The 27,735-nt window shown below is 44.4% G+C and overlaps 2 protein-coding genes across 2 annotated transcripts; one reads left to right on the forward strand and one right to left on the reverse strand.

Annotated features, from left to right (window-relative positions):
- Nucleotides 1-330: 330 nt before the first annotated feature.
- On the reverse strand, nucleotides 331-13,690 carry LOC148517660 (platelet-derived growth factor receptor-like protein). The gene is made up of 6 exons (XM_088478334.1): nucleotides 13,556-13,690; nucleotides 11,075-11,396; nucleotides 7,438-7,589; nucleotides 5,779-6,072; nucleotides 2,818-2,957; nucleotides 331-878 (listed from the first exon to the last, which is right to left on the reverse strand). Exons 1-6 carry the CDS (start codon nucleotides 13,602-13,604, stop codon nucleotides 657-659), a joined length of 1,179 nt encoding a protein of 392 aa, XP_088334460.1. The 5' UTR covers nucleotides 13,605-13,690; the 3' UTR covers nucleotides 331-656.
- Nucleotides 13,691-16,242: 2,552 nt separating this feature from the next.
- On the forward strand, nucleotides 16,243-26,762 carry LOC148517661 (zona pellucida sperm-binding protein 4-like). The gene is made up of 12 exons (XM_088478335.1): nucleotides 16,243-16,435; nucleotides 19,281-19,402; nucleotides 19,687-19,783; nucleotides 20,314-20,469; nucleotides 21,677-21,867; nucleotides 24,159-24,256; nucleotides 24,326-24,453; nucleotides 24,814-25,003; nucleotides 25,100-25,250; nucleotides 25,361-25,439; nucleotides 25,871-25,981; nucleotides 26,606-26,762. The coding sequence occupies exons 1-12, from the start codon at nucleotides 16,252-16,254 to the stop codon at nucleotides 26,740-26,742; spliced, it is 1,644 nt and encodes a 547-aa protein (XP_088334461.1). The 5' UTR covers nucleotides 16,243-16,251; the 3' UTR covers nucleotides 26,743-26,762.
- The last annotated feature ends 973 nt before the right edge of the window (nucleotides 26,763-27,735 follow it).

The following is a 27,735-nucleotide window of genomic DNA, read 5'->3' on the forward strand; positions in this document are numbered from 1 at the left end:
ACGTGAACGCGCATGAACGATAATCGTTCATTGTTTTAACTCAGAAAGTGAACGATTTTTTCAACGATTGAACGATAAACGATACCGTTATCGATAATCGCTCAAAAAATCGTTGTGTGTGTATGCACCTATAGGCTACACTGCCAACCTACACAATACTACCATCCACACACAGTGCTAACACATAGGCTACACTGACACCTGCACAATACTAACACTACCTGCGATGGCTGGATTGCCTTTGCTACTAGAGAAATGATAATGACAAATGTAAACTAATTATATCACATAAAAATCAAAGTTTGAAAATGAGCAAAGTTTTATTTTCCGTAGCTGCTGCTATTGCTTTGCTTGTGTGTTCTTTTCCGTTCCAGGTTCAAGGACAATTCTATATATGATGCATAGTTGCCTAGGGAGTGATATTGGTATTACTACAGTATATTGAAAATTGAGACTTTGACATTTAATATGAGATACAAGTAAGTAACAGATACAACATTCTGGCTTTAGGGGGAGTTATACGATAAGACTGTACAACCAGTCTGTCAAATACTTTTTTACAAGCACTAGTTTTGTTGTGGGGAAAAACTATGACTGTTTGGGTTGGATAGCCATAAAGATGGATGCCGCGGTAGCAGGACAGTGTCCCAGGTGTCTTATCCTTGGTTCCTTCCTCTGGCTGTAGCGGTTGTTGGGAGGACTGTGACCCTCGTGGTTACGGACGTACTCCCCTGTAAGTTTACAGCTGAACAGGTGTAAGTGCCGTCATCCACTGCCCGAGCTTCATCAATAGTCAGAACGCTTTGGGACTCTTGCATCAGCTGCCCCCCTCGCCTGCTCTGTGAGGTGCTCTCTCGGACATAAGGAGGTCTGCCAATCTATAGAAAGACATGATTGTAGTTTACAGTCCCGCTATGCTACAACAGAGGTGAGCAAAGGCAAAATCTCTGAGATCAAGGTACATTTTTTTATTTTCGAACCTCTGCCTAGTCATTCTGGTTATTGTCTGGGTAAGACGTTTTGGTGCCCAAGGCAAAGGTGCCAAACTGAGCACGTCATTCTCTCCTTCCAAAAATACAACTGCTAAGCTGGATCACATAAGGGCATATGTATCAAGCTGATTTTTACATAAAATTATGCAGAAACACAGAAATCTCCGGCAAAGTGCAAATTAGCACTTTAGATCACAGGGCCTGTTTCAGACCCGCTTGCGAGCGCTATGCGCTCGCAAGCGGGTCGATGGTGGCCCAGGGCGCATGCACGAGACCCGGATAGCGACGGGTAAACCGTCGCTCCGGGTCTCGCTACAAAGGGGCGTGCTGTCGATGTTGAGTGACAGCACGCCCCCTTTATTGGGTGGGCCGGGGGAGTGGCTACCCAAACTGAGGCATTCCATGTGAACGCCTCCGTTTGGGGGCGGCCCCACTGACATCACGAGTTCTGTTAGAGCCGAAATCTCTCTGGGGCTTGCGGCCACGAGACCCTACCACAAGGGTCTCGTCGCAAGCCCGATGGTCGCGATGGTCTTGACCATCGCGACCATCTTCCTGGCCGCTCGCTATAGCTGTGGGTGGTCACTCTAAAAAAACAAAAGCCCGGCCCTGATTCAGAGCGAGCGCTCTGTCAGAGCGTCTGGCTCTGAATCAGGGCCACAGTCCCCATTATTCTCAATAGGGACTACGATCTGACCCCTATGTACTAAACTCCAAAAAGCTAAGCTTTTCGGAGTTTAGCCCCGGTAGTTTACACCATCTTGAGTTGGTGTAAACTACTGTAAGGCTATGGAGGCTCCAGGGGCAGAAGAGAGATCTTTCGATCTTTCCCCCCGCAGCCCCCGGCCGGATCCGGAACCTGACACTGCGCACTTCTGTAAGAGACTTCTACAATTTGCCGGGGATATAACTCGCAGTGACAGCAGTTACTGCAACCGCTGTCCCTGCAAGTTCCCATATGTACATATAGGGAATATTTTCCCTGCGGGAAAGATACATAATAATCATGGCAGTATAACGATTATTAGTACATACACCCCATAGACTTTACAGGGGGCAAAAATAAAAATGTGAAATTATTATACAACATAATGAGGTACAGTTATATCTGGAGCAATCAGTGACCCTGTGCTGGGGAAAGGCAGACAGTAGGGATCAAGGTCACTGTCAGTAACTCTGTAAGTGGGGGCGCACTGGGGTTAGGGATAGTGTAGTGTGAAAACAAATGGGGGGGGGTTCTGCTCGTGAAAGCTTACAGCTTTAAGACTGTACTCCAGTGTTCTCACCGACCAGTCAGTGTTCTGACCAGGAGGCACCTAGGGTGTGAGAACCTTGTTTTTATGGAATATGTTGAAATATCAGATAGAAACAGATATTATTAAATTTCAAGTGTTTTATACACGTTCAACAATCAATAGACTATGAAAACTGATAATGTATATCAGGGTTGTAACTTGGGTTAGGCTGTATATCGGGCGTAACCAGGGCACAGGGCCAAGAGGGTTATACCATCACTGGCACAGTATTTGGCAATTGGGGTGGCTGGAAGGAAACCCTAGAGAGCCACCACCTGGAGTGTCATTGGGAGACTGAGCGCTCAGGTACTCCTTGGCCCCGGCCGCCCCACCTCCTTCGTTGGAACTGTATGATGTCACCTGTTCAGGGGGCTGGACCAGCAAAGAGCTCATTTTCGCCCTACTTCAGTCCTGATGTGTATCATGTATTAAATTTGGCCTAAATATGTTGAAACACTACATAGGCGCTAACAAGAGGAAAGGACAGAAAATAAGACAACTGTCCAACTTTGAAAGCCCTCTCTCCTTACCTGCTGGCCAGGATATTCCCAGGTGAACTCCACGCTGATCTCCAGCTCACCCAAGACAGTACAGGTGACTATAAAATTCTCTCCAGCCCGTACCGTGCTCACTGAGGCTTCCACGGTAGGTTTAGGTGGAGCTGACGGGTCTGCAATAAGCACAGAAGTGATTAATTAGAAATTCCTACAATCCAATCTATTTTTTCCCTTTGCAAACTAAACACTTGCATGGAGTAACCAGGGCTCAGCTGCTGTACTTCTGTGACCTACAGATTAGAACTAAAGCTGGGTACACACTAGACAATATGTTGTCCAATCCCACGGATTAGGCCAACATATTGGAACATCGTCTAGTGTGTACCCACTATGCACGCTCTTGTGGGTCGTTCATGGGGGTCGTTCGATCATCCTCCATGCATGGCCGACGGAGCGACCCAGCTGCCGACGCCGGTAAGGTCATTGTTGCAGGTGATCGATATACATTCCATGGCTGTCCTCTGCTGTGTCCTGAGGCAACACTCTGCCTACAACCCTGCTGTCCTGATCCAAAGCATGTGGTCAGACTATGTCTTCGTAGGTTAACCCATGAGGCGATGGGTGAGATGAGGTGGAGCAAGCTGATTTCCTGAAGACACTGGAAGAGATCAAATGGAACACCTCCCCTCCATCTTATCCTTCACCAATGATGTGAAGTAGGCTGGCGGTGGCACCAACTACTCTTCTACCAATGGAAGCACTATGGTTTATACACATTGACATTTAGGGGGAGATGTATCAAATATTGGAGAGAGATAAAGCGGAGAAGATGCTCAAACCAACCAATCAGCTTCTAATGGTCATTTATCAAGTACAGTCTTTAAAATGACAGTTAAGCTGAGTACACACTACATTAGTGGTGTCAAACTCTGGCCCTTCAGCTTTTGTGGGACTACATATCCCAGCATGCCCTGCCACAGTTTTAGCATAGCCTAATAGCAAAATGGTGGCAATGCATGCTGGGATGTGTAGTTCCACTGCAGCTGGAAGGCCCAAGTTTGACACCACTGTACTACATGATATATCCCTCTGAGGCTGATCGTAAAAATATATCGTATAGATTGCGCAGTGTGTACGCCTGATTGTGAGTTCACGAGGGTCATTCATCTCATCGTTCCATCTGCTGTGCTGCACCATCGTCCACCGGATCATGCAGTGTGTACAGCGTGCATGATGTATCGTCAAGTCACGTTATTCCATTGTTGGGTACACATATCGTATAGTGTGTACACAGCTTTAGAAGCTGATTGTTTGCATTGGACAGCTACTCTACTCTAACTCTCTTCAACGGGGTAAATTTACTAAGTGTCGATTTTGGTTCCATTTAAATAAATCAACCAAAACAGAACCAATATCCCCACAAAATCGACCACAGTGTGTCTATTCAAAATAGATAATTTACTAACAGTCGATTTTGGGTTCAATTCTGATTTCGATGGTATATTGGTTTCTATTTAAAGTTCTTTTTGAAGTTCTAAATGTGTTCTATTCACCCTCAATAGAACCCAAAATTATGCAGCATTCCTATTGGCCAAAACATGTCACATGCACTGTATTACTATGCCTTTAAATGCCTGATTTATACAGCAAGAGTGCCCCCTGTGCTTCTCTCTCATGTTTTTTTCCCATCATATTGAGTTTTCAGACAATTCTACATGATTTAAAATCAAATACAACTGTTTCTCATGATTCTATTGAAAATGGATAGATTGTGGGCCGATGGTCTATTTGAAGTTCTATTTGTGTGTAAAGTTGAATTTCTGGGGATTTTGAGTAGGTTTTGCCTTTAGTTAATACCTAATTGTCAAAATCACCACCAATTCACAGAATGGAACTAAAAATCGACCCTTTGTAAATTTACCCCCAAGGGTGGGATGTATCAAACCTTGGAGAAATAGAAGGAGGAAAAGTTGCCAAAAGCAATCAGTCAGCGTCTAACTGTGCTAAATAAATGACAGTTATGCCCCGTACACACGGGACGATCCACAATGATCATATATCGTTGTCTGATCGGCCCGCATGTGCTGGATGTTTGATATTGAACATCCAGCACAGGCACCAACCCCCAAACGACGTAACGACCCGCGATCAACGATCGCTGATCTCTATAGTAAACAGGCTAACCTGGTTGATATCGATCAGGTTGGCCTGCATGCACGGGCGATGGTCGATATCGACCATCCATGCCCACGCCTCGACCATCATTTGGTCATTTGAAGGGGCCAGAAACTGGTCGATTTGAAGGTTAACGATATGATCGATGTCGTTATCGTTCAAATTAACCAGGGAAATCTGACCGTGTGTATGCACCATACGATGCTGATTAGTTTATTTGGGTAACTGCTCCACTTAATCTCTCTCCAAGGTTTGATACATTTCAGCCTAATCGGGAAATGTATCAGCCTGTAAGTTGCGGCAGCTGCGAGATTTCGGTAAGAGCTTTAAAACAAATCTAGTGTTTACATACATTGGCGAAATCTCGTCACCGCCCACAACACGCAGGCTATTACATTTAGGCGTTACAGTCAGAGAGTGTGTCCGGTGGCCACGTAGCACCAGTAGGAATTGTCGGTAACGGCAGGTTACTGACAGTAAAAGGAACCTCAAGACAAATCTGTAAAACCAACATCTTACAGGATAGCAGAGTAAGCCCATCATGTCACACGCTGACACAAGAATCTTCTACAGTAATGGGGAGATGTATCAAGCCTACTAAAGAGTGAACAACAGGACAAGTGGAGAAGTTGCCTATAGCAACCAATCAGCTTCTCTGTATAATGTTATAGAATGTCTTTCATAAATGCTACTTCAAAGCTGATTGGTTGCTACGGGCAACTTTTCCAATTGTCTAGTCTTTAGAAGGATTGATAAATCTCCCCGTCCGTCCTTCTACTCAATCGTACACCGGGACAATGACATGGTAAGAACGCTTACAGTGCACGTAGATCAGCATGTACTTGGTGGACATCTGTCTAAGGTTTCCTAACTCTGCAATGCAGTACAGAGAGCCGGCGAGTGACGGCTGAGGCTGGTATATGATAAATCCCTTTTTCAGGTCATGAGAAATCTTCACCCCGTCCACGGGGATCTGCTCAGGCGGGAACTCTCTGTGCAGGGTGACCTTGGCTAGCGGGTCGGTGACCTGGCAGGGGAGCAACGCCGGCTGTCGTGTGCGCAGCTGGACAACCACGTAGTAGTCTTCCGTTGGGACGAAAAGTTCCTGGGGATCTAAATGGGAGGAAAGAGAATTAAGCGTACTGGGGCACCACTGTCTCAGTATGGATTTGATACCTTTCAAGGCTTTAATCTAACACTGAGGTGGAGATGTATCAAACCTTCTGAAGAGGACAAGTGGATTTGATGGCCATAGCAACCAATCAAACCCTAGCTATCAATTTAAAGAAAATACTAGATAAATGATAGCTAGAATCTGATTGATTGCTGAAGGCCATGCTCTCCACTTGTCTTCTTTAGAAGGTTTCATAAATCGGCCCCCTGAATAGGCTAGATGTATGAAGCCTTGCAGAAAGATAAAGTGGATGGAGATAAAGTACCAACCAATCACTTCCTAACTGTCATGTTACTGGTTGTGTTTGAAAAATGACAGCTAGGAGCTGATTGGTTGGTACTTCCATTTCCATCCACTTTATCTCTCTCCAAGGCTTGATACATTTCCCCCACAGGTGTGTACTGGACATGCAGTGCTTTTTAGATTCTATTTAGTGTAGTTTCGATGGTGTGACCGATAGTGGCGTCTAAGCATGCGGCCATCTGTATTTCTGTGAGTACGGGCTCTGACAGTGACTGTCTCAGTCCTTGCACATTTGGACGTACGGATGTACATAAAGGAAGAACTTTGTAGCGGCATTTGCATAAAGTTGCAGATGAGCAACCAGCAATAAAGGCAGCTGCGGGCGCTTCTGTGTCCACCTCTGAATCACGCTCTTAATATCTGTCCAGCACTACATAATGGGGTACGCTCACTATCCTGACAATGGGCACGCCGGCGGTCAGAATACAGATGCCGGAATCCCAACACTTGTCACAATCCCGGTGCCGGCATCCCCAAGGCAAGTAGCGGGGTTAGGGGGAGAGTTAGGGCTAGACACTTGGGGGAGGGTTATGGTTAGGCACTAGGGGGAGGGTTAAGGTTAGGCACTAGGGGGAGTGTTAGGATTAGGCACTAGGGGGGGTTAGGGCTAGGCACTAGGGGGAGGGTTAGGGTTAGGCACTAGGGGGAGGGTTAGGGTTAGGCACTAGGGGGAGGGTTAGGGCTAGGCACTAGGGGGAGGGTTATGGTTAGGCACCGGGGAGGGAGGGTTAGGGGTCAGGTTAAGATACTTACCTCTAGGCATCGGGATTGTAACCTGGTCGGGATATCGGTGTCAGGATTGTGACCACCAGGATCCCGAGCGCCAGCATCCCATACCCATCCCCTACATAATATGGTGGCACCATATACGGGTACATAAACAATATTATTATAACTACTTGTTACATATAGAGGACGTCTAATAATCTTTTCATATAAAACGATTCCACTATGAAGTTCAATATCCTTTATAACCTGCTCGTAAGATAATAATATCTCACCTGTCACAAAAACGTAGGTTTTGCCTGTTTTCTCTTCGCCATCGTGGCAGCGATCTCCAGCGCACTGGAACCCGCCGCAGCTGAATTCACCAGTATCCGCCGCTGTGGTGTTCACCAGCATGAGCTGGCTGTACCGGCCAAAATGTTTTATCCTGCAACAAAATGACTGGTCAGGTACTGTACCCGAGATGTGTAGAAACAGCAGGTCAGGCCCACACTGGGTTTATCAAAAGCATGAGGTAAAGTCCAGCAAATTATTTTGACATGGATAGTTCCCACTTATTTCCTTTTGAAGCCCTTTGTAGTTTAGGGCTTACATTTTAATTACACTGTAAGCTCTCCCTAAGAAGTGAGATTATTGCAAAAGGATAAAGGATCGGTGCTGTCTAGCGTTGCACTGTGCATGAGGGGTTTTGTGTCTCATTAGGAGTATAGGACAAAACATGATTATACCAGCTGTGACCTGGTGCAGAATTCAAGCTTTGTGCTCTGCAGCATGGAAGACCAGGATCATTCCTAAAATGGGGCCATCTCCACCCCTTTATCCCGTTCCTACTTGTCACTTTGCTAGGAAAGCCTTCCCCCCCTGTCCAACTTCTATGCAAACTACAGCTCATCTACAATGCGGCCATCTTGCACTGCAAACCTGGATGTCCTGATGCAATCCTAGGAAGATATGTGCAAATTAAGGAGCGCAGCGGGTCCAAAATTCCATGTGTGCAGTAGAGAGAGCATTTTGTTGCTTTATAAATTACTTACTACCATAGTCGAAAGCCCACACCTATCTTTAGCTCAGCTGTCTACAGGTTTGTGAATGACCACCTGTCTACAAAACATGGGACATACTGTATCTATGATCCATAGCTGGATTATCCATTTTGCAACCTAGGGTCCTAACTAGGGCCCAATAGACATGGAGGGACCCAGGAGGGACCTAGCTCATTTTCGTTTGTGTTTTTTTTTTTTTTTTACAGACCAGGTGAGTATATATGAGTGAGCAAATCTGGGTCACACATTGGGCCTGTATCAGTGGTTCGTGCTATTGCAGCTGCGACTGTGTCTTTTGGCACAGCACGACTGCGTCTTTATGCTATTGCCACATCTGATGGGATTCGTACAGAGAAGCCCACCAGCTATATCCACCGCTGTGCGCATTATTTAAGATGCACCATTGGATGCACATTAGTCGCACCATCGAACATTGCACCAACCCTATGGAGGCGCAGATTATCTGTCTAAACATGGCCGCCTGTGTCAGTGCAACTGCGTCTTAAGAAGCCATCGCTGACCGCCACTTACCCATGACACACCCATGTCTGGCTAGCCACTCCCCTGTTACCACCCAGAAACGCCCAACAAAATTTCCTCTCTCTGCATTTGTATTAGTCTTGCCACTTATGGCAGTGACCATTGGGACCCATGTGCAGTGTGGGTCTGATTCAGAGCCGGACGCTATTTGTGCTCGCTCGTTCAGAAAAAGGGGGTGGCTATTTAAATTAACCGTTCGCTCTTTGCGGTCTGTTTACGCCTTTATGTCTGAACGAGCGACCAAAACTTGCGGTCGTAATTTTGAAAAAAACGCCCCCTGGCCACTCGCATCATACGTCATGTCCACTATTTATTAGATTAATCGAGTACATCGAACGGCGTATGAACTGCTCGCTATTCTTGTGGTTGGTTTTTCCTACCGCAATCTTGCGAGCAGTTCTGACTATAAAACAACCAAGTGACGTGGTCAATGACGCTGCTGTATTAATTATGCACACCCTTAAAACGCCCGTTTTGACCTTTAAGCACGCCTGCGTTCGGAATTGAACTCCCCGTTTTCAAGCACCTTCCCCTGTTACCACCCACATACGCCTCCTCCTGTCACTCAAAATAGCAGGCATTCGCTATTTAGCGAGCACACGATTTTCGGCTGCACTGACTGGTTCGCGCATGCGTATTACAATCCGTACGCATGCGCAGATGTGCGAACATCGCTCGGAACGAAAGAGCGGCCGCTTACAAGCGGCTCTGAATGAAGCCCTGTATGCAGACTGAAAACATCGGTCGCTAGCTTGTGGTATTGACATAACGTGCACTCTCTGAATCACGCTCATTGTGCGCAGGCCCGGGCTAGGCCTACATAGGCCTTATGGCTGAAAATAATCAAGGGCCTTTTGTGAAAAGTGGAGGAGCTGTGACCAGTGCTGTGTGGGTGTGGTCAGTGCCATGTGGGCGTATACTTCACCTACACGATCAGCTCCAATGTCTCCCTGAGGAGCCCATTTATCATTGTATATTTAAGACTTAATCCCCGAAACACCCATTTTCAGGGGTTAACCGCAAATATTAAGTTCCCCCCAGATGTATGACAAAGCAGATATCTCCGATACTGGCAGCCGCATCCCCCATCCATCCCGGAGATTGGTCCCTGCAGCTAACGCCATCTGAAGATGGCGTTAGCCTGTTGTATCCTATGGGCTATGCTTCGCATAATTAGCTTGGAGAGGGTGCCCCCGGAACCCTCCCTGGCAATGGCATGTGCAGCCAGTGGGACTGCGCAGTAGCCCCCGCAGCACTCCGGGAACATTGCAGGGGCAGGCTCCTTTCGGAGCCTGTGTCCCTGCCTATGCCAGTTGATATATTGCACCGGTATGACCGCATCTTGCAATGCGATCATGGGCGGTAATATCATGCCCAATGCATATGCGATCAATAATAAATGGGCTACTAAATATGAAAAAAAGCATCATTTTGTGAGGGAAATAGACAGGGCCAGATTAAGGTTTGTGGGGGCCCCTACCAATAAAATTGTCAATAAGATACGTTGGTGATGCTATTAATAATAAGTATAAAATGTAAATTCTCCAAGCACCACAAATGTGATAGACACACTGCAGTGCCCCCGGTTCATATTATGCCATAGTGCCCCCATGATGGTGATATAGCTATGGGCCCCCACGGCTGCCCTGTTGTTGATGCACTTTGCTGGTGATTTTATTAAAAAGTATAATGTGTAAATACACTGTAGTGCCCTCATTTCACAGTATACCTTACAGAAACATGTGTTCACATATGCCACAGTGCCCCCACACTGGGGATGTTTGTGGGTCCGCCTGGTAGTAATTTGGCACTGTTGTCATGATGATGGCCTTGGGGTTTCAGTCATATGTACCCCATTTTTAAATTAGACCCTAATTATTGTGTAGATCCATCAGCACTGACCGGCAAAACAGTATTGGAGCATACACACGGTCAGATCTGTCAGATGAACGATTTGAACGATTTTTGACTGCATTAAAATGAATGGAATCGTCCAAGTCTGACTGCACACACATCAGATGTCAGATATCGTTATCTGACCATCGGGAACGCGCATCGTTCAAATCGTTCATCTGACAGATCTGACAGATTGGTCAGATATGTCAGATTTTCCTTCAGATATGAATGATTGAACGTTTTTCTAAATCGTTATCGTTCAGATCTGAAGGACAAATCTGACTGCGTGTATGCACCATAAGACTTCTCTCAGCTGCTTGTGGCCACAGCTGAATATAGATTTTACATGGATATGTGGCTAGTTCCCAGATCCTAGAATCTCACAGACATTTTGTAAATCTGTTTGACCCTATTTTCTGCTAGTTGTACTTACTTGAGCCTTCCCTCATCATCTTCGTGCAAGTAATGGGGATAGTTCCATCGTACAGACGTCCCTTTACAGCGGAGATCCAGTGTCTGACCTGCTTTCACTGTCACCGTATCACCAGCCTGCTGAAACTTCCCTCTCTGCAGGACCTGAGACAAAATGGACGCTGCTGCCGGCCTCTGGACTGAAGGTTTAGCCTTTGACAGACGTTTTATAGGGTCCTGTTTGGGCTTCTTTGTGCTAGATTTAGTGGACACTCCAAGAGATGTTTGTTTTGTTGTCTTTTTGTCTGCAGCCTTGTCTGGTTTTTGCTTAACATCGCATTCAGCTGTAGGTACATATACAATTACTGTGAAGATTAATCAAATAGTATGGCTGCCCCCAAAGAAAATGTACCACGATAAAGACATTTTGCATAGGTCAGTGTTACAAATGCTTGATCCTAAAACTAAAAGACTGTATAGTAAAAGATAAAGTCAACTGAAATCCTGAGTTTACACCTTTATTATCCTACATAAACAATGCAGGTAGAAGGCATTAGGCCTGATTCTGTGGTAGGCACATTTAAAACATCCGTCACAAGAGCCCAATGTTTTAAATTTGCACATGTGTCCCGATGGTTACTGTCGGGGGAAGCAAATCGGAATTACACGGAAATCGATGCCATTCCGATACGCCTTCCTGGGGGGTTACTTTCATTGGTGGATGTGTCAGTGGGTTTGTTGGGGGAGTGTAGCGTCAGGAAGGCGCAGGTCCACTGGCACTGGCGGCCATGTACCAGCGGACATTCTGAGCAACCGATGTCCGCTCGATGGTGAGACTATTTGCACACCGCAGTGATTTAGAGCATGAATGACATGCTGAAGCGTTTGGGGGGCGTGTCGCCCCCGTTTTATAGGCATACTGAGCCCAGGGTCTGCGTCATCAGATGCAGACTTCCTAAAATCGGCTGGCCAGTTCCAACAGCCAATCTGATTAAGCTTCAGCTTAAGCGGACGACCATCGCGACTGTCAAGCCGGTGCTGCATCTTGGAATGCAGCACCCTGAACCTAGATGCATACAAATTGGGGTGTGGATCATTAGGTCTACAGTAAAAAGGTAGACAATGTTTAGGTAGACAATTAGACTAGTTAGACAGGTAATAGGTCGACAGGGTCTGAAGGTCGACACACTAAAGATCGACTAGTAAGAAAGTCGACAGAGACAGAAGGTCGACAGGGTCATTAGGTCGACACACAAATGGTCAACACATTTTTTTTTCTCTAGCCGTAATCTTCACCCTAACCCTAACCCTCCTCTTGGTACCTAACCCTAACCCCTCCCTCCTGGTGCCTAACCCTAACAGGTACTGAAGGTCGACATGGTCATTAGGTCGACATGTATCGTCGACATGCAAATGGTCGACACATTTTTATTTTATTTTTTTAGCCCTAACCTTAACCCTCCCCTTGGTGCCTAACCCCTAACCGTCGGGGTAAGTGCCTAACCCTAACCATTGGGGTAAGTGCCTAACCCTAACCATCGGGGTAAGTGCCTAACCAAAACCGTCGGAGTAAGTGCCTAACCCTAAAAACAAAAAACATGTGTCAACCATTTGTGTGTCGACCTAATGACCCTGTCGACCTTCAGACCCTGTCAACCTATTGCCTGTCTAACTAGTATTGCCTACCTAAACATTGTCTGCCTTTTTACTGTAGACCTAATGACCGGATACATACAAATTGCTGTGCCGGACTCCTCAATAGGGCAGAGAGTTGTGGGCGCCCCTAGCACTTCCAAGTCCAGACGCCGTAGGCTGCAGCCTGATCAGTCTATTGGTTGATCAGAGACTGGGGACAGTTCCAACATAAGTGGACAGTCCTTCCGTCCCAACAGTGAGCACCTTTGTCCCAAATGCCAAGATCGTTGGGGACTATATTTTAGTCATCATGGTGAACAGGTTTGTTGAGTCCTGGCAGAGGTTGTGGCCAAGCATGGGGGTGTGTGGCCATACATCATCGTGAATATCAGGGCCTTCTGCAGAAACTGCCCACTGAAGGGGATGTTGCCACATTATCTCAGGCATGGTTACGCCTCCCTGGCAGGCCTGGGCTCCCAAACAGATACAGGTATTTTGCACCAACCCCCTTCCCCTCTCGGTGCCCCTGTTTGGGTGCTGTAGACGATACGTGCCTATAACACTATTTTATTATATAAGCCTCTATATTTAATAATGCTTCATACTTTTGTATAAGTATTCTCTTTGACAAATCCACCATTTCTAAGGCACTGGATTATAAGAAAGAAGACTGTACTGAATGCAGCCGGCTCTTACTCTAGAGTTTAGGAAGAGGGGAAAGTTACATTTACAGTGAAATCTGCGTTCCCTTTACACAATGCCCACCTTGTTTATTGAGTTACATTAGGAATATTCCCAGGGTCAAGAGAATGGAGATAGATCATATAACCCATATCAGGTATAGGAAGGACAGACAGACAGATCTTACCTAAAATGAAGAGGCTGGGCAGCAGAATCAGCAGCAGTTTGTAATCCATGACTGTGCAATGTACAATCCTGTAAATTCCACTACAGAGTGTGAGGAGGATTTCTGTGTACAGTGCAGCTATGGACAGGGCGAAGGATTCCAGCAGCCTAACTGCTGGGGAGGAGGGGAGGTGCAGCGAGGGGACACGGCAGGGAGGTGGGGAGATGGAATGAAGTGGTGGGATTGTATTCAGGGATAAATTCAGAGTTCACGTGTACTGCAGGCTTGGAGCATTTATTACCAGGTAGAAAGGGGCCAGACTGAAGGGTCTCATTGGCAAACGCAGGGGGGGTTTCCATCTGCCTGGAAACCCCCCTCCCCAGCCCACACCATGACCACAATAAAAATAGTAATATAATAGATTGTTACTAGTGCTGAATGTTCTTCTCAGTATCACAAATGAAATACTTAGTACCACTTGTGGATCTTTTAACATGTATCAGCCAGTAATAAATAGCCTGTGCACCAACTAGAAGATCTGGAAAACATGCACTGTTAGAGATGCACTGCTATAGAGCCCAATATGCACATATACAGCATGTCCAGGGCAGTGCTAGGTTCTTCTGCTGCTCCTCCAGGCTCCCGGACTTGCTCCAATAGTCTGGAATGGTGCCCATATCTAAAATAAATACATTCAGCTCAGGCAGGATGGCCTACTGGCACATCTAATGGCTTACTGTGATCACTGGTCCTGTATATGCTGGAATTATTACACACAATACACTTTGTATGACGCTTATTAAAGCTGGTTAAGTGCTAATTCTGCCCTCTTAATTGACAGGCCACACTCACTCTAAAATTAAGCATTTGGAAACCCCCCTCTGGAAATCCTGCGTTTGCCACTGGGATTGGATTCGGAAGTGACCTGCTGTAGCCCCCAGTATGGAAGTGAGACTCAACTTGCAGCCACTTCTGTGATAGCATACCATAAAATGTGACTTTGTTCTCCATTGCTATATAACAGGTTTAAATATAAGGGGCAGAATGAGCACAATATTGCAGGGCCTTGAAGCACCCATGATGGAAATGATTTGTTGCTTGGTTATGCTACTAAAGGGGATCACACATCTCGGTGTACATCAAGGGGCTCAATTCCCTATGGGAATTGCAACGCTAAACAGGGCGGTGGACATGCTGTCTTGGGGGGCTTGGATAGACCCCCTTTCCTCTGCATTCCTGGGAATCAGCCCACAAAAGAGTGCCCCCCCCCCCAAGATAAAACAGATCCATGCTGATAACACTGCGGCTCCTCTCAACACCCCTGACCTGTGTGGTACTACTGTTCCCAGCTAGTACTGGGAGCTGGCCATAAACAGCTTGGGTAGGATGAAACTTGTAGAACTACAAGTACCAACATACCTATGGCTGTCAAGACATAGTTTCCCTCTAGAATTACAAACATCAGCATGCCCTGATATCCAGCTCCTGCTGGGACCTGTAGTGTCACATACTAAAATACCGTTTTCAAAAAAAAAAAACATTGTAGATATCCTATATTTTGCATACATTTTCTCCAGTCCGTTATTCTCCACTTTATTAGACTTCTACATTTAAAAGGATTTTAGACAACACTAAACTGCTTCTTGGGGAGCCATATAGCGACTTCTGTTTCCCAAGCTTGGTATTCCAAGCCCCCTAACAGTCCAGGTTTTAGGGATAACCATGCTTGGGCACAGGTGAATTAATTAGCACCTCAGTCTTTTGATTTAACCATCTGTGCTCAATCATGGACATCCTTAAAACCTGGACCGTTTGGGTGCCTTCAGGACTGAGATTGGGAACATCTGATCTAGTCCAAATTAACTCCATTGTATCATTTAGGTTCCATTATACATGCTATAAATTAAAGTGTTAGGAGTCTAATAAAATGGAAAATGAGGGATTGGGGTATATGTGTTGTTTTTTTCCATAGTATTAACGTATTTAGGGGCATATGTATCAAAGCTTGTGAGTTAAAATTGTGAAATATATATCACCAACCAATCAGCTCCAAACTATCATTTCTTAAACACAGCCTGCAAAATGTAAGTAAGCAGCTGATTGGTTGGCGATATATATCTCACAATTTTATCTCACATCAAGCTTTGATATATATGCCCCTTAGTTTTGTTGTTTAGTATTTTCCTATGCGGCACTACAGGTCCCAGCTGCCCCTATCATGTTACAAACCTTATAACAGGTGTATTTCAAATATGTTCTCAACTATCTCCTTTTGCACCAAGAATTTATTATTTCTGTGGCTCATAAGTCATAGGGAGTGATTTCACATCATAAACAACACAAGTGCTTACTGTGAGATATATACTGACAGAGCAATAGAACAGTGTTGGCTAATCTTGACACTCCAGCTGTTGTGGAACTATATATCCCAGCATGCCCTGCCACAGTTTTAGCATGCCCTAATAGCAAAACTGTAGCAGTGCATGCTGGGTTATGTAGTTCCATAACAGCTGGAGTGTCAAAGTTAGCCAACACTGCAATAGAACATGAACATGTTACATTGCCTCACACTGAGTAATTGGAATTTAATTAGTGAGACCTACAGTGCACCTGTCTCACATCAGCACCTGACCTATCACATCGCTGCTCCCGCCTCATCCTCATGGTATAAAGGGCTGGTCTGTGGCTGATTTCCAACATTGGCAGCTGCTGGCAAGATGGGCAGTTTTACAACAGGTTTGGGAATAGCTGGAGTAATCTGGATCTGCAGTTGGCAATGCCTGATGGGTGTAATGCTGGATTATTGGGATGATGTCTCACATCTGCAGTGTGGACCCAGACATATGAATTTTACTCTTCCCTCTGTGCTGGAGGATGCTGTTTTTGTCTTGGCTGTTATTGGTGAGTTAAATAGAATTGGGCAGAATGTGGGAGAAGTGCCTACCCTTCTGGGGGTGCGGGGGGTTATCTGAAAAATTGGGAGCCTCCTGTGAAAACCGGGAGGGTAGGCATGTATAAATACCACCAAAAAGATTGTTTAGGATGTTTACTGTAGGTCTCAAACAATATAAAACTGATTTAGGAACTAATTGTAAAGTGTCCACTGATCAGCTGTTATAGGAAGCTTTAAGCTGGCCACACACTAGACCAACTTGCATCCAACCAGCTAACTAGTTGATTAGCTGGAATGAAAATCTGGTAACATATGGGAGTAAATGATTATCAGCATTTTGCTCCTAAATGCCAGAAAACAGATGAAAATGGTCGTTCAGACAAGATTGTTAAATGTTTGATCTAAACTATTTGTTCAAACAGTTTTGGCCCATTTTCCAGCGTTTGGGACCAAATTGTTTATTGGTTGGAATGAAAATCTGGTAAGGAATACAATCAACTAGTTGGCTGGATAATCTTTAGATGTGTGGCCAGCTTTAGGGGCAGCTCTATTAATTGGTGAGCCTTGGGGGTCTATTTACTAAGCAGTGTTAGGAGACAGAGTGATAAGGTGCCAGCCAATCGGCTCCTAACTGTCATCTCACAGGCTGTTTGGAAAATGACAGTTGGGAGCTGATTGGCTGGCACCTTATCACTTTTCACTTTCTCCTAACACTGCTTAGTAAATAGACCCCTTGGTCCCGATAACTGTAGCTTGCCGGAAGGTATGAAAACGCATGCAGGGACATCAACATGTCTCCTACTGTATATGCCTGAAGTTGGTAAACTGTTAATGGGAGTGTTCTCATGTCTGAGGCTTTTGTATCCTGCCCACTAGGTAGCTCCAGGAGCAGGGAGTAATTGCTCACTTTGCATTAGTGATGTTACAACACAGCACTGTCTGGGTCTCCTCTTCTGATAAGTGGGTTTCTTTACTTTTAAAATGCTGTGACCCAATTCTAGCAGGAAAGCTAAGCTACAGTACATTAAGCTGGATGGGAGGAAAGCTAGCTAGTCCTCATAAATGCCATTGATTCCTCTTCTGGAGGAAAGATGTTTCCATATGGTACTTGCATTAAGGGCCACATAATTGCATAAACAGGGGTTAAATGGTTCATGACCACTCTGATAACTGGTCTTCAGCTGGGACTGTCTGAAGAACCAGTAGAGGCCTGGTGAATAGGCTGCCTGGAACATGGTCTGGGTAGGGGGTTTGGTCGAACTTTAAATAGTAGCGCTGTTTTAAAAACCAGTAACCAGGCTCTTTCATATCCTGTCCTTCATCTTGCTGCACCTGCACTCATCCTTGTCTGTTACAGCTGCCTCCTAGGCATATGTTCTGGACAATCTGCTTCTGGCATTATTAACTCCTAATAAAGTCCCCAATTAGTTGTTTCAGTTTTTAACTGTAAATGGAATTGGTGCAGGAGGAACCTCATGGTTTGGTAACCAAACTGCTGCATGTCTATGAATGTAATTTACACTTGTCTGACTGCAACTCCTGAATACTTATTGTTATTTATTATCCTTTATTTATATGGCACCACAAGTGTTCTGCAGCACTGTACATGGAACTAATAAGTAAACATGAAACAAGTAGCTTGGTGTAGGACAAGCACACGATTTATACACATTGCTGCAATAGCGATTAAAGCACTCACAATAAGCAGCCTGGAGTTGGCAATCACGTGTTAGGTGCCCTTATGGGGCGTAAAGAGTAGAAAAAATGTAAAGCGAAGCACATGAGGGAAGAGGTCCCTGCTCATGAGAGCTTACATTCTAAAGGGTACGGCCAAGTACCCTCATGATCTGTTGCAGGACTTGGTGGCTCAGTAACTAAATAAGCTAAGCTTGCCACCTGGCTAGTTCTAACAATAACCATTATGGATTTAGTCTAATGCACAGGTTCTCAAACTCTGTCCTTGGGTCCCCAAACAGTGCATGTTTTCCAGGTCTCCTCACAGGATCAGAAGTGAAGTTGGCTCCACCTGCAAATCTTTTAAAATGTGTTGGTGAGTAATGCGTGCACCTGCTGGATGACCTGAAAAATGTGACCTGTGTGGAGCCCTGAGGACAAAGTTTGAAAACCACTGGTTTAATGGTTTGAGTCTCTAAAATGTGGTGAAAGATGCCTGTACCTATTACTCTTCTAGAAGTGAGACAAATGATAGACCTTAGCAGTGTACTGATGTCTGCTGCCTCTTAAACTGCAGGCTAGGGCTTACCAGGCAGTGTAATGCCAGGGGCTGCAGATACTGGGGGAGATGTGGTAAGACTTGGTAAGAAAGTGCAGAGTGGTAAAGTATCAACCAATTGGCTCCTAACTGTCACTTTTCAAGCATGAGCCTGTAAAGTGACAGGAGCTGATTTGTTGGTGGTTTGTCTCTCAAAGGCTTTGTACAGACCCCCCCCCCCCCCCCCACTGTGCCTAACAACCAATTACGTGGTCACTGATGGCCCATCTACCTGACAATCAGTAACTGTGGCAACCACACAGGGAATCTAATGACTACCACAAGGCCAGATCATTTGCCTTAAGATATTGGTTCAGTGCATCCTGCTTGCAACTAAGACTTGGAGCAGTGCCCCATCTCCCTTTCCCTTCTAGTCTGTATGTCCTATCAATGTAACAATGGGTTCCTCTTGCTATTTTCTCATCTAGTACCTAATCCTCCAGGTTTTTCTTTGGTGCTAATTTTCATAGTCAGGGCTCAAAGAAAAGGTTTTGCAATTCTGCACAGAATTTTTTTTTTTTTTTTTCACATGGGCTTTGCAGTCTTGCTAGAAACTGAAACGTTGTATTGTCTGCTTCTAGATGGTGCTGGAAAGTCTCACTATCTGCACAACAACTCTACTTGCGGAACGTGGGTTGGACAGAAACCAGATGGCTCTATGGTTGTTGGTTCTGCTTACAATGGATGTTATGTAAGAGAAGAGGTAAGAAGGCTGGTGGTAATTTGGTCTCTTGGTTACATTGTAAATCTATATTATCAATATGCAAGTCCAATGGTCAACTACAACAAAGATTAGATTGTGAAGTGAGTATTGGGCTATCTGTACTCAAGAACCCATTAGTGCTGTCTGCCACCAACTTATCCAGTTCCCCAATCAGTCACTGAGAATGTCTGAAGGACCATTCATCACATTAGTTGATTGATACGGTGTGCATGACTACAGATTCTGCATGGATGTAGCTGCTGATGCTCTACTTGTGATCATAGGATGGAGATTATGTGATGACTATCACCCTGGAAGAAGTTCTCAATGATGGAAAAGTTCAATACCACAAGAAGGACCTGAAGTGCCCTGTTCTCCCAGGTACACTTTTTTTTTTTTTTTTTTTATTGGCCCAAGAATAAAATTCAAGGGTAGCAGCTGAAATGCTGTCTTTCACAGTGGGCCAAAGCTCTGTATAGCATGGTGTATAGTAATGATGCAATAGTTCATAAGCCCCTTGTGCAGTGAAGGTACTCAGTGGCTAAAACATTATGGGTCTAAATTGTCTGACATGTAACACTCTTCCTCCTCTCCCCCAAGTGTTCCTTTTGGTGAGTCATGGCCCCCCTACCCCGAAACATGTGCTCCTACCTCACTACATGTGAGCGGAACTGGGGCAAATGTTACATCAAAGTCATAAGGTGCAGGGTTCATAAACAGTGAGGTTAATCAATACAACCTTTGCTGAAAAAGTAAATATCCAACAATTAAGGCCATCCACTGTCTGAAGGGTAGAAGTAGACTCACCCTCTACAGCTATGGTAACAGACTAATGGGAAAATATGGGTGTTTGTTTATAGGTTGCATTCCTGCAGTAGGGTCTTGCTAATGACCTCGATTTCCTTTCCTAGCTATGGATGCTCCCAGCCCAAGTGTCTGCTCTTCTGTCCAGCAATCAGACCGGTTGCTTTGTGCTAATGCCTCTGTATCCAGGGAACTCTGTGAAAGTATCGGATGCTGCTATTCCCCAAGTGTTTCTGGAATCCCTTGTTACTATGGAGATCCATGTAAGTCTGGGAAGTGCAATCTATGGCTGGCACCACTTAAAACTGACACCTTCAGACATGTATATTGATTGGTTAAATACTGTAAGTCTAACCATTATTTTAAAGTCCTAATGTCCTGTTCCAAGTAGGGACTGTTATTACCTCAACATGTATTGCCATAGCTGATCAAAATGGCAAGGGCAAGAAAATTGCCATTTGGCACGCTTTGGACAGATCTTGGGTGTTTCTACTATGTAACTTCTAATGTTAATTTCGACGGACAAATTTTGTAATGTCTTCACAGCTCCTCCCTCTAAAATGTGTTTAAATTAGCCTCTTGCACAGGTAGCTGTTAATGGGAGCAGCTGAACAGTGATTAATGCCTGGTACAGTTTATCTCCATGTTGCTCTTGCTTGATACCTGTTATGGCCTTGTAAAGCACAGGTACTCAAGATTTTAAAATGTTAGTGAGTAATGAATACACCTGAGCACTTGCTGGTGACCTGGAAAACAAACTGTGGGATCCTGAGTACTGAGTTTGAGAACCACTGCTCTAGTCTTCTAACTAATACTACTCTACAACACCTGTCTTGGCTTGTGTTTTATGTAGGCCTTCTAATCTGACTTGGTAATGTAAAGCTACAATGAAAGTGTTACTGTCTACATTTAACCACCATATTATACAGTACATATTTAATGACTTTCATATGTCTTTGCCCTATGAGATCTTGGTTTTTGAACTTTCTACCACACATTACAGTCCACTTTTTTTTGTCTGAAGCCAACTGACACAGTAACACTGTCATAAGGGACCCAAACACTAGTGACGGATCGCCACAACCCGGCATCTCTGGATCGGTGAAATCCAACATGTTGGATTTCATTAATTTGCTGATCCGATCAATGCAAATATGTGAAATTTAACATGGAGAATTTCACGGAGCTTGAAACATCAATTGCTGGCATTTCCGACCAGCAGATCAGTGTTTCTGATTCCTTTGCAGGATCCAGCAATCCGTCAGTGCATGGGTCCTTTAGACTGAAGTCTTACTTGCTATACAACATTCTGCAGCTGATGGAGCATAAAGGATGGGTAATGAGGCTACAGATATGTCTGTTCCTATTGCAGAAGGACTCTGGGCTTAATTGTCCAATGGAAACTTTGTAGACTTTGAGTCTTATAATGGAATATTGGCCTTCATATGAATAACTTTTTAATTCTTGTAGTGACTGCACAGTGCACTGATGATTACAACATGGTGGTTGCCATGTCCAAAGACCTGACCATTCCAGCTTTAAATCTGGGTTCCATCCAAGTGCTTGGTCTGGACTCCACCTCCTGCCCTGCATTGAGTGTCTCTCGGACAAGTTTGTTCACAAAGTTCCAGTTCCCTCTGTCCTGTGGGGGCACAAATCAGGTGAGACAAACAAACATGTCCTTACTTCTCATCTGCGTGACTACTTAATTATAAAGGGTTCAGTTCATTAACTTGTGCCAGTTGACCTACAGGTCACTGTGGTGACACCTTTTGGTACTGTGGCTAAATATGGAAAATTAAACACTTGTAATGTAAACGCAAACAGCTTGACCTCGATGCAGTTGGTATAAAGCTGTTCTTGTAAAGGGTGACTTGCTCACTACAATATTGCCACAAAGGAAACTGATGCTACTGTAGCTTCACAGGAATTTCACATGTGCAGATGGTTCGGTTCTGCTTCAGGACTTAATTTGGTTAACTTCTACAGAATAGTCTGGATGCCATCAGTCAAGATACCAACAGTGGTGTCCTGACTGTCAGAATGCCACCAGATTGTGGTTTGTAATTAGGCACTGGGTGGGGGAGGCTAGGCTGTGTGATGGGAGGGTTAGGTTGCAGGTTGAGTAAGGGTTATAATACTGGCAGAAATGTTTGGGGTGCCCTAGGTTTCCTGACTGTTGGGATCCTGTAACTAGGGTGGGGCAACCTGTGCCATGGCACAGGGCGTGCTGTTTGGACCTGTCAATTTTCCTGCTTATTCTCACTTGTAGCTTCCTCTTTTATCCCCAGCATCTCCTGACCTCCCCTATCTCTTCCCTGGCCCTTCCCAATGAGGCCATGGGCCTTTCTCAGACATAATTTCTTATGTCCCTATTATAAAAAAAAAAGGGGGTGCAATACTCGCTCTGGCACAGGGCACCAAAAAGTCAGCTTACAGCTCTGTCTGTACTAATGGACGGACTGTTCTAACTTGTACTTATCTCCTGATCTTGCAGACTCTTGATCTAGATCAGTGATTCCCAGCCTCAGTCCTCAAGGCACTAACAGTCCTGGTTTTGGTGATATCCATGCTAAAGCACAGATGGTTTAATCAAAATATCTGAGGTACTAATTAAGCTGCCTGTGCTCAAGTATGGCTATCCTTAAAACCTGGACTGTTAGTGTACCTTGAGGACCGTGGTTGGGAACCCCCTATTCTAGATTGGGTATCCTGCCACTGACCAAGCAACTGTAATATTGGCCAGATGTCCCCATGTTCCAAATCTGTCAACACTAACCTAGGGGCATATTTATCCAGTTCTAGACCCAATTAAAATTTCTTATGGCTGCTTATTGTGGTGATCTCAAACTGCTAGTCACCCGAATAATGTGATCACATGAGAGCAGGTCCCTGCAGTGTGTAAGGAGGGACATGATCACTAATGCAATCGCATATCCTCTTTAAGACTACACTGCACATGCACTGTCCTAAAGATCACTTTCCCAGTAAATGCTGACAAGTGTAGCCTATAGAGGTTACAATGGGTAATGCCATCTAAAGGTGATGGCTACCAGGGCCAAGCTTCAGAATTGGTACATTGTCCCACATTTGGGGAACCTAAAATTTGCTGGTACCCCAAATATGAATTGATGAGCCTATTAAAAGTTGTCACAGGGGAACTAAAGCTATCTGTAAGAAGAGCTCATGGAGACTCCTGAAGTCAATCTGCCTATTTCTGAATTGGTGTTTGTGGCTTATTACTCTAAAGCTGGGTACACATTGCTTGATATGTAGCCAGCGATGGCACAATACATTGCACCATCCGTGTTCGATGCAGTGGATGATGGCGTGTTGTCATTCCATGCTGCATTTAGTATGATATAAATGTACAAACAGTCTGGGCTTTTCTCCTAATCTGGGTGAGATGTACTAATGTGATCAAGCCTCTGGAAGCTGCAACTTTTGGAAGTTTGCCACAATCCCCATATGGATCAAGCTCTTTAAAGCAAAAACCACTTATAGGATTTCTGAGAAATCCTAGGAGGGATCTAAAATTCCCTCCAGATCCCCCCCTGGTCAAAATCCCAGGAGGCCTCACACTACGAGGAACTGCTTATTGGATGAGTTGACTGCATATTCTAAGGCATACAGTGGTCATAAATGCTGCTGTGCCTGCAATAAGAGGTGGTATGTATCACATGCCATATGCACTCTAGGTCCTCTAACTTTTTTTTATTTTTTGCTGTTTCCTAAACTTTCACCATATTTTTTTTGTCTAATAGTTATTCACTTAATAGACTAAGACTACTGCCTTGTGGCCATTTATGATGTCACATTTGGATTTGACACAGGTATTTAGACTAATCTATTGTAACTTGGGTACATTTGTCAATATGAGCACTGACTTGGTTACATGTTAGAGAATTACTGATTCTGTAGTGACTTTAAGCTTTGTTACCCACTTCTACAGGTCAGTGACTATTCTATAACATATGAATATACTTTTGTGGCAACAAAAAACATACAGACTTGGCAAATGGCGTCAATAACGAGAGACAGTACAATGAGGTAAGTAGCATTTCATTGCAAGTCTGACAATGGCATGTGTAGTGTTCCCACTATACTTTCTTTATGTAGGCTGACTGTCCGCTGCATCTATTCTCTGACTGGTGTTGTCCCGCTGCAAGTTGAGGTGTTCACCCTACCCCCACCCCTTCCTGTGTCCACTTCAGGACCTCTGCTCCTGGAGATGAGGATAGCACAAGGTAATTGGTTATGTCCCTCACTGTCTCACTCCATGATGTGCATAGCAACAGTAAACTCCTGGCATCGAGGTGACCTTGTTCTATAGTTCAAGTTATCAAAAGGCTTTGAGTTACAGTACCAACAAATGGGCACCTAACTTATATTTTCAAACTGTAAAGTGAGTTAGAAGCTAATTGGTGGTTATAATTTTATCTCAATTTAATCTCCCTGTCATGGCAGAGGAATGTTAGAAGCCTCTTCATGTCCCATCTACTATGTGATTGCAGGAGTCTTGATCCCTTCAAGTTTTCTTGGGAAGTGGTTTAGGAGTCCCGTCTTGGTCAGTGCTTATGTAATAACCTATTGTGCTGGTCTTCCAGATGGGCAGTATAGTTCCTATTATGGTGAGGAAGATTATCCTGTCATCAAAGTGCTCAGAGAACCAGTCTTCCTGGAGGTTAGAATTCTGCAGAGAACTGATCCAAGCCTGGTTCTGGTTTTAAACAGCTGTTGGGCCACCCATTCTCCTCTCCCTACTGACAATATGCAATGGCCAGTCTTGTTCAATGGGTAAGAGCTCCTGTTTCAAAGGAACCTAAACTGCACTGTTAATGCCTTGTATGTAGCACATATGCTCCTGGATACTGTTAACATTGTGTATCATAGTTGCCCTTTTGATGGAGACAACTACCTCACTCAGCTGGTACCTTTTGGAGCTGCCTCCCGGAACATACCATTCCCAGCCTACTACCAGCGCTTCGCTGTCAGCACCTTCACATTTGTGGATCGGAGCAGCCAGGTTGCTCTCGATGGACTGGTAAGACAATTGGTAGAGATGTAAAGACTGCTTTTTGTCAACTCCTGGTCTATAGCATTTGGGAGTCGGTGTGAACTGAAGTTGATCATTGGTAATGTTTGTCCCTACAGGTCTACTTTCACTGCAGTGCTTCAGTGTGTGTTCCCTCTGCTGCCACCTCATGCACAGTAAATTGTGTGCCAAGAAAAAGTGAGTTACAGGATACTCTGCTTAACTCTTTCTGTCTATATAAAAAAAAAAAAAACTTACTAATATTGCCCAGTAAGGAACTGAGAAAGATGTGTTCTCAATTGTCTAGAAAGTTTCAAACTAGGTTTCATAGCTTGTCTAGTCCTGACTTATCTGCCAGCTCAGCACACAACTTGTGCAGTGGTGGTAAGGTCAAAATTTTGGTTTCACCTTGTTACTGCAACCCTACACTTTAGGGGCACTAGAACTGAATGTATAGATCACCATCCTGGCATCCCTTAATCTTCAAAACTATTCACACTTCAATCTTTGTAATGTGTATGCGAGTCCTGACTGTAAACAGTTGCACAATCTGGTTGTGTAAAACTGCAAGTCTGAATAATTCAGGATGTCTAATCTCAGACCACAAATTAACTCTAATTCACTTGCAGAGAGAATGGCTGACAATTGGGCTTCTGAAGAAACACTGACAACTGTTACTGCCAATGGCCCAGTTGTATTTAATGCTGAGGAAAGCCAGGGCTTCAGTGAAGAGAAAGAAGGTAATGTTATCTCCACAAAGGTTTGATCACCTATGACTCTTCTTGGGCTTCCCATGCATTCATCTTTCTCACTTTGAGCTCATCCAATAATTACCCCATAGCCTATGGCTAACATAGTAGGAAAACATTTTGAAGTTCCTTAGGACTTCAGAGAAAGTAACTTTTCTGCCCATAAACCCAGCCAGATTATGTGGGTGTTCTCTCATGTTGGCTATAGCATGCTTTTGGTGTCCTACTTTGTATCCAATTGAAAGTGTCACTTGGATGTGATGTAGGCATAAACCAACCTTTAACATTTCAGTATAAAATGGGCTTCCACTGGTGTGTCGGACTAGCTGCTGGATGTGCTTGGCAACATCCTAGATTGCCAAACTTTCTTTGTGTGCTTGTGTAGTCTTTCCTGGCTCACTGTTCAGATTCCTTGTTAACCTACTTAAATAGATGCAAAATCATTACCCTTCACACATTTACTTATGTTCAGTAACCAAACATGATTGTTATATTCTGATTACAGAAATGTTGCCATCATAGTGCTGACCATGATTCTTGGGCATCAAAATATCATTCTTCTATAGATCCACAATGGCTTGGCTTATGTCACTTTTTTTTTTTTTCCCCCAACAGATCAACTTGACTTTCATTCATCCTTGGCCTGGCTTAGAGGATCTGCAGCAGTGGGTGCAGTCCTGATGGTTGTACTTGTAACTATTCTTCTATACAAAAGAAGAAATGGAGATCTGACTTCACATGTAAATGCCTAAATAAAGTGCTTTTTTTCAAACCTGGAGTTGTATGAGCTTTGCATTTAGTGTAAAGGTCCTGTAGCTTCTGAGACCCTGGCTACATGATCAATGAAGCTACAGTACTGCATGAACCCTTATTTATGCCATTTCAGTCCCTCTCTGAAGCTGTGAACATTTGCATTAATCCTAATACTAGAAACTCTAGAAGTGTCATGGATCCAATTGTAGAAATTTGACCAAATAAACCATGGAAACTTTCATGGTGGGTTCCAACTTTTAAGCTGATTCCTGGCTTAGTACATTCAGACCTTGCAGAAGGGTGGTCTTGATGCTAATGGCACCATATATGGAGTACACTTGTGTAGAGATTCAGTTGATACATGACCAGTGTCGCTCAATCTCATTGAGAGGCCATGCTGTTGCAAGAAAATCATGATTGGTTGTCTAAATTGTGCCTTATATGGGAACCTTGAATTTGGGGTTTACAGTACTCATCTGCTTTTAAACAGATGTGGTTTTCCATAATTGGTTTCTCAGGCCTTGATAAGGCACTCAAAAATAAAAATAAAAATAAAAAGCCTTCTTGGGAAGGAGTTTCTCTCTGATAAAGTATAATAGAACTAGAAAGTTACTACAGACAAAGCACTGTTGGCTCACAGCCTTAACAGTGGAGTAACTCAGCTGTTCAGCAATTTTCCTTGGCACAGTGAAACTGAACTCTAATGACAATATGTTGCCTGCAATCTGACCTGGTTTCTAAAGGCTGGAACTGGGTACCTCACTAACAGTGGGGTGCTGAGAAGTTGCTCTTGGAGGATGTTTTTGTACCATTCTTTATTCATGACTGTGTTCTTAGGCAAAATTGAGTGGGCCCACTCACTTGGCTGAGAAGCAACCCCACACATGAATGGTCTCAGGATGCTTTACTGTTGGCATCACACAGGACTGATGTTAGCGCTCACTTTTCCTTCTCTGGAAGTGTTTTTTCCAGATGCCCCAAACAAAGTGGAT

Source organism: Taudactylus pleione, unplaced genomic scaffold (assembly GCF_031769625.1).
Source record: "Taudactylus pleione unplaced genomic scaffold, aTauple2 ptg000212l, whole genome shotgun sequence".
Lineage (NCBI taxonomy): Eukaryota > Metazoa > Chordata > Amphibia > Anura > Myobatrachidae > Taudactylus > Taudactylus pleione.

Bases quoted from the DNA above. Each gene is read 5' to 3' on its own strand.
- LOC148517660 (XM_088478334.1), bottom strand. From the start codon at position 13,604: ATGGATTACAAACTGCTGCTGATTCTGCTGCCCAGCCTCTTCATTTTA. The intron at 11,397-13,555 runs GTAAGATCTGTC...ATGTACCTACAG, and splicing joins GCCCAGCCTCTTCATTTTAG to CTGAATGCGATGTTAAGCAA. The intron at 6,073-7,437 runs GTGAGATATTAT...CCTCCCATTTAG, and splicing joins AACCTACGTTTTTGTGACAG to ATCCCCAGGAACTTTTCGTC.
- LOC148517661 (XM_088478335.1), top strand. From the start codon at position 16,252: ATGGGCAGTTTTACAACAGGTTTGGGAATAGCTGGAGTAATCTGGATC. The intron at 16,436-19,280 runs GTGAGTTAAATA...GTCTGCTTCTAG, and splicing joins TTTTGTCTTGGCTGTTATTG to ATGGTGCTGGAAAGTCTCAC. The intron at 24,454-24,813 runs GTAATTGGTTAT...CTGGTCTTCCAG, and splicing joins GGAGATGAGGATAGCACAAG to ATGGGCAGTATAGTTCCTAT.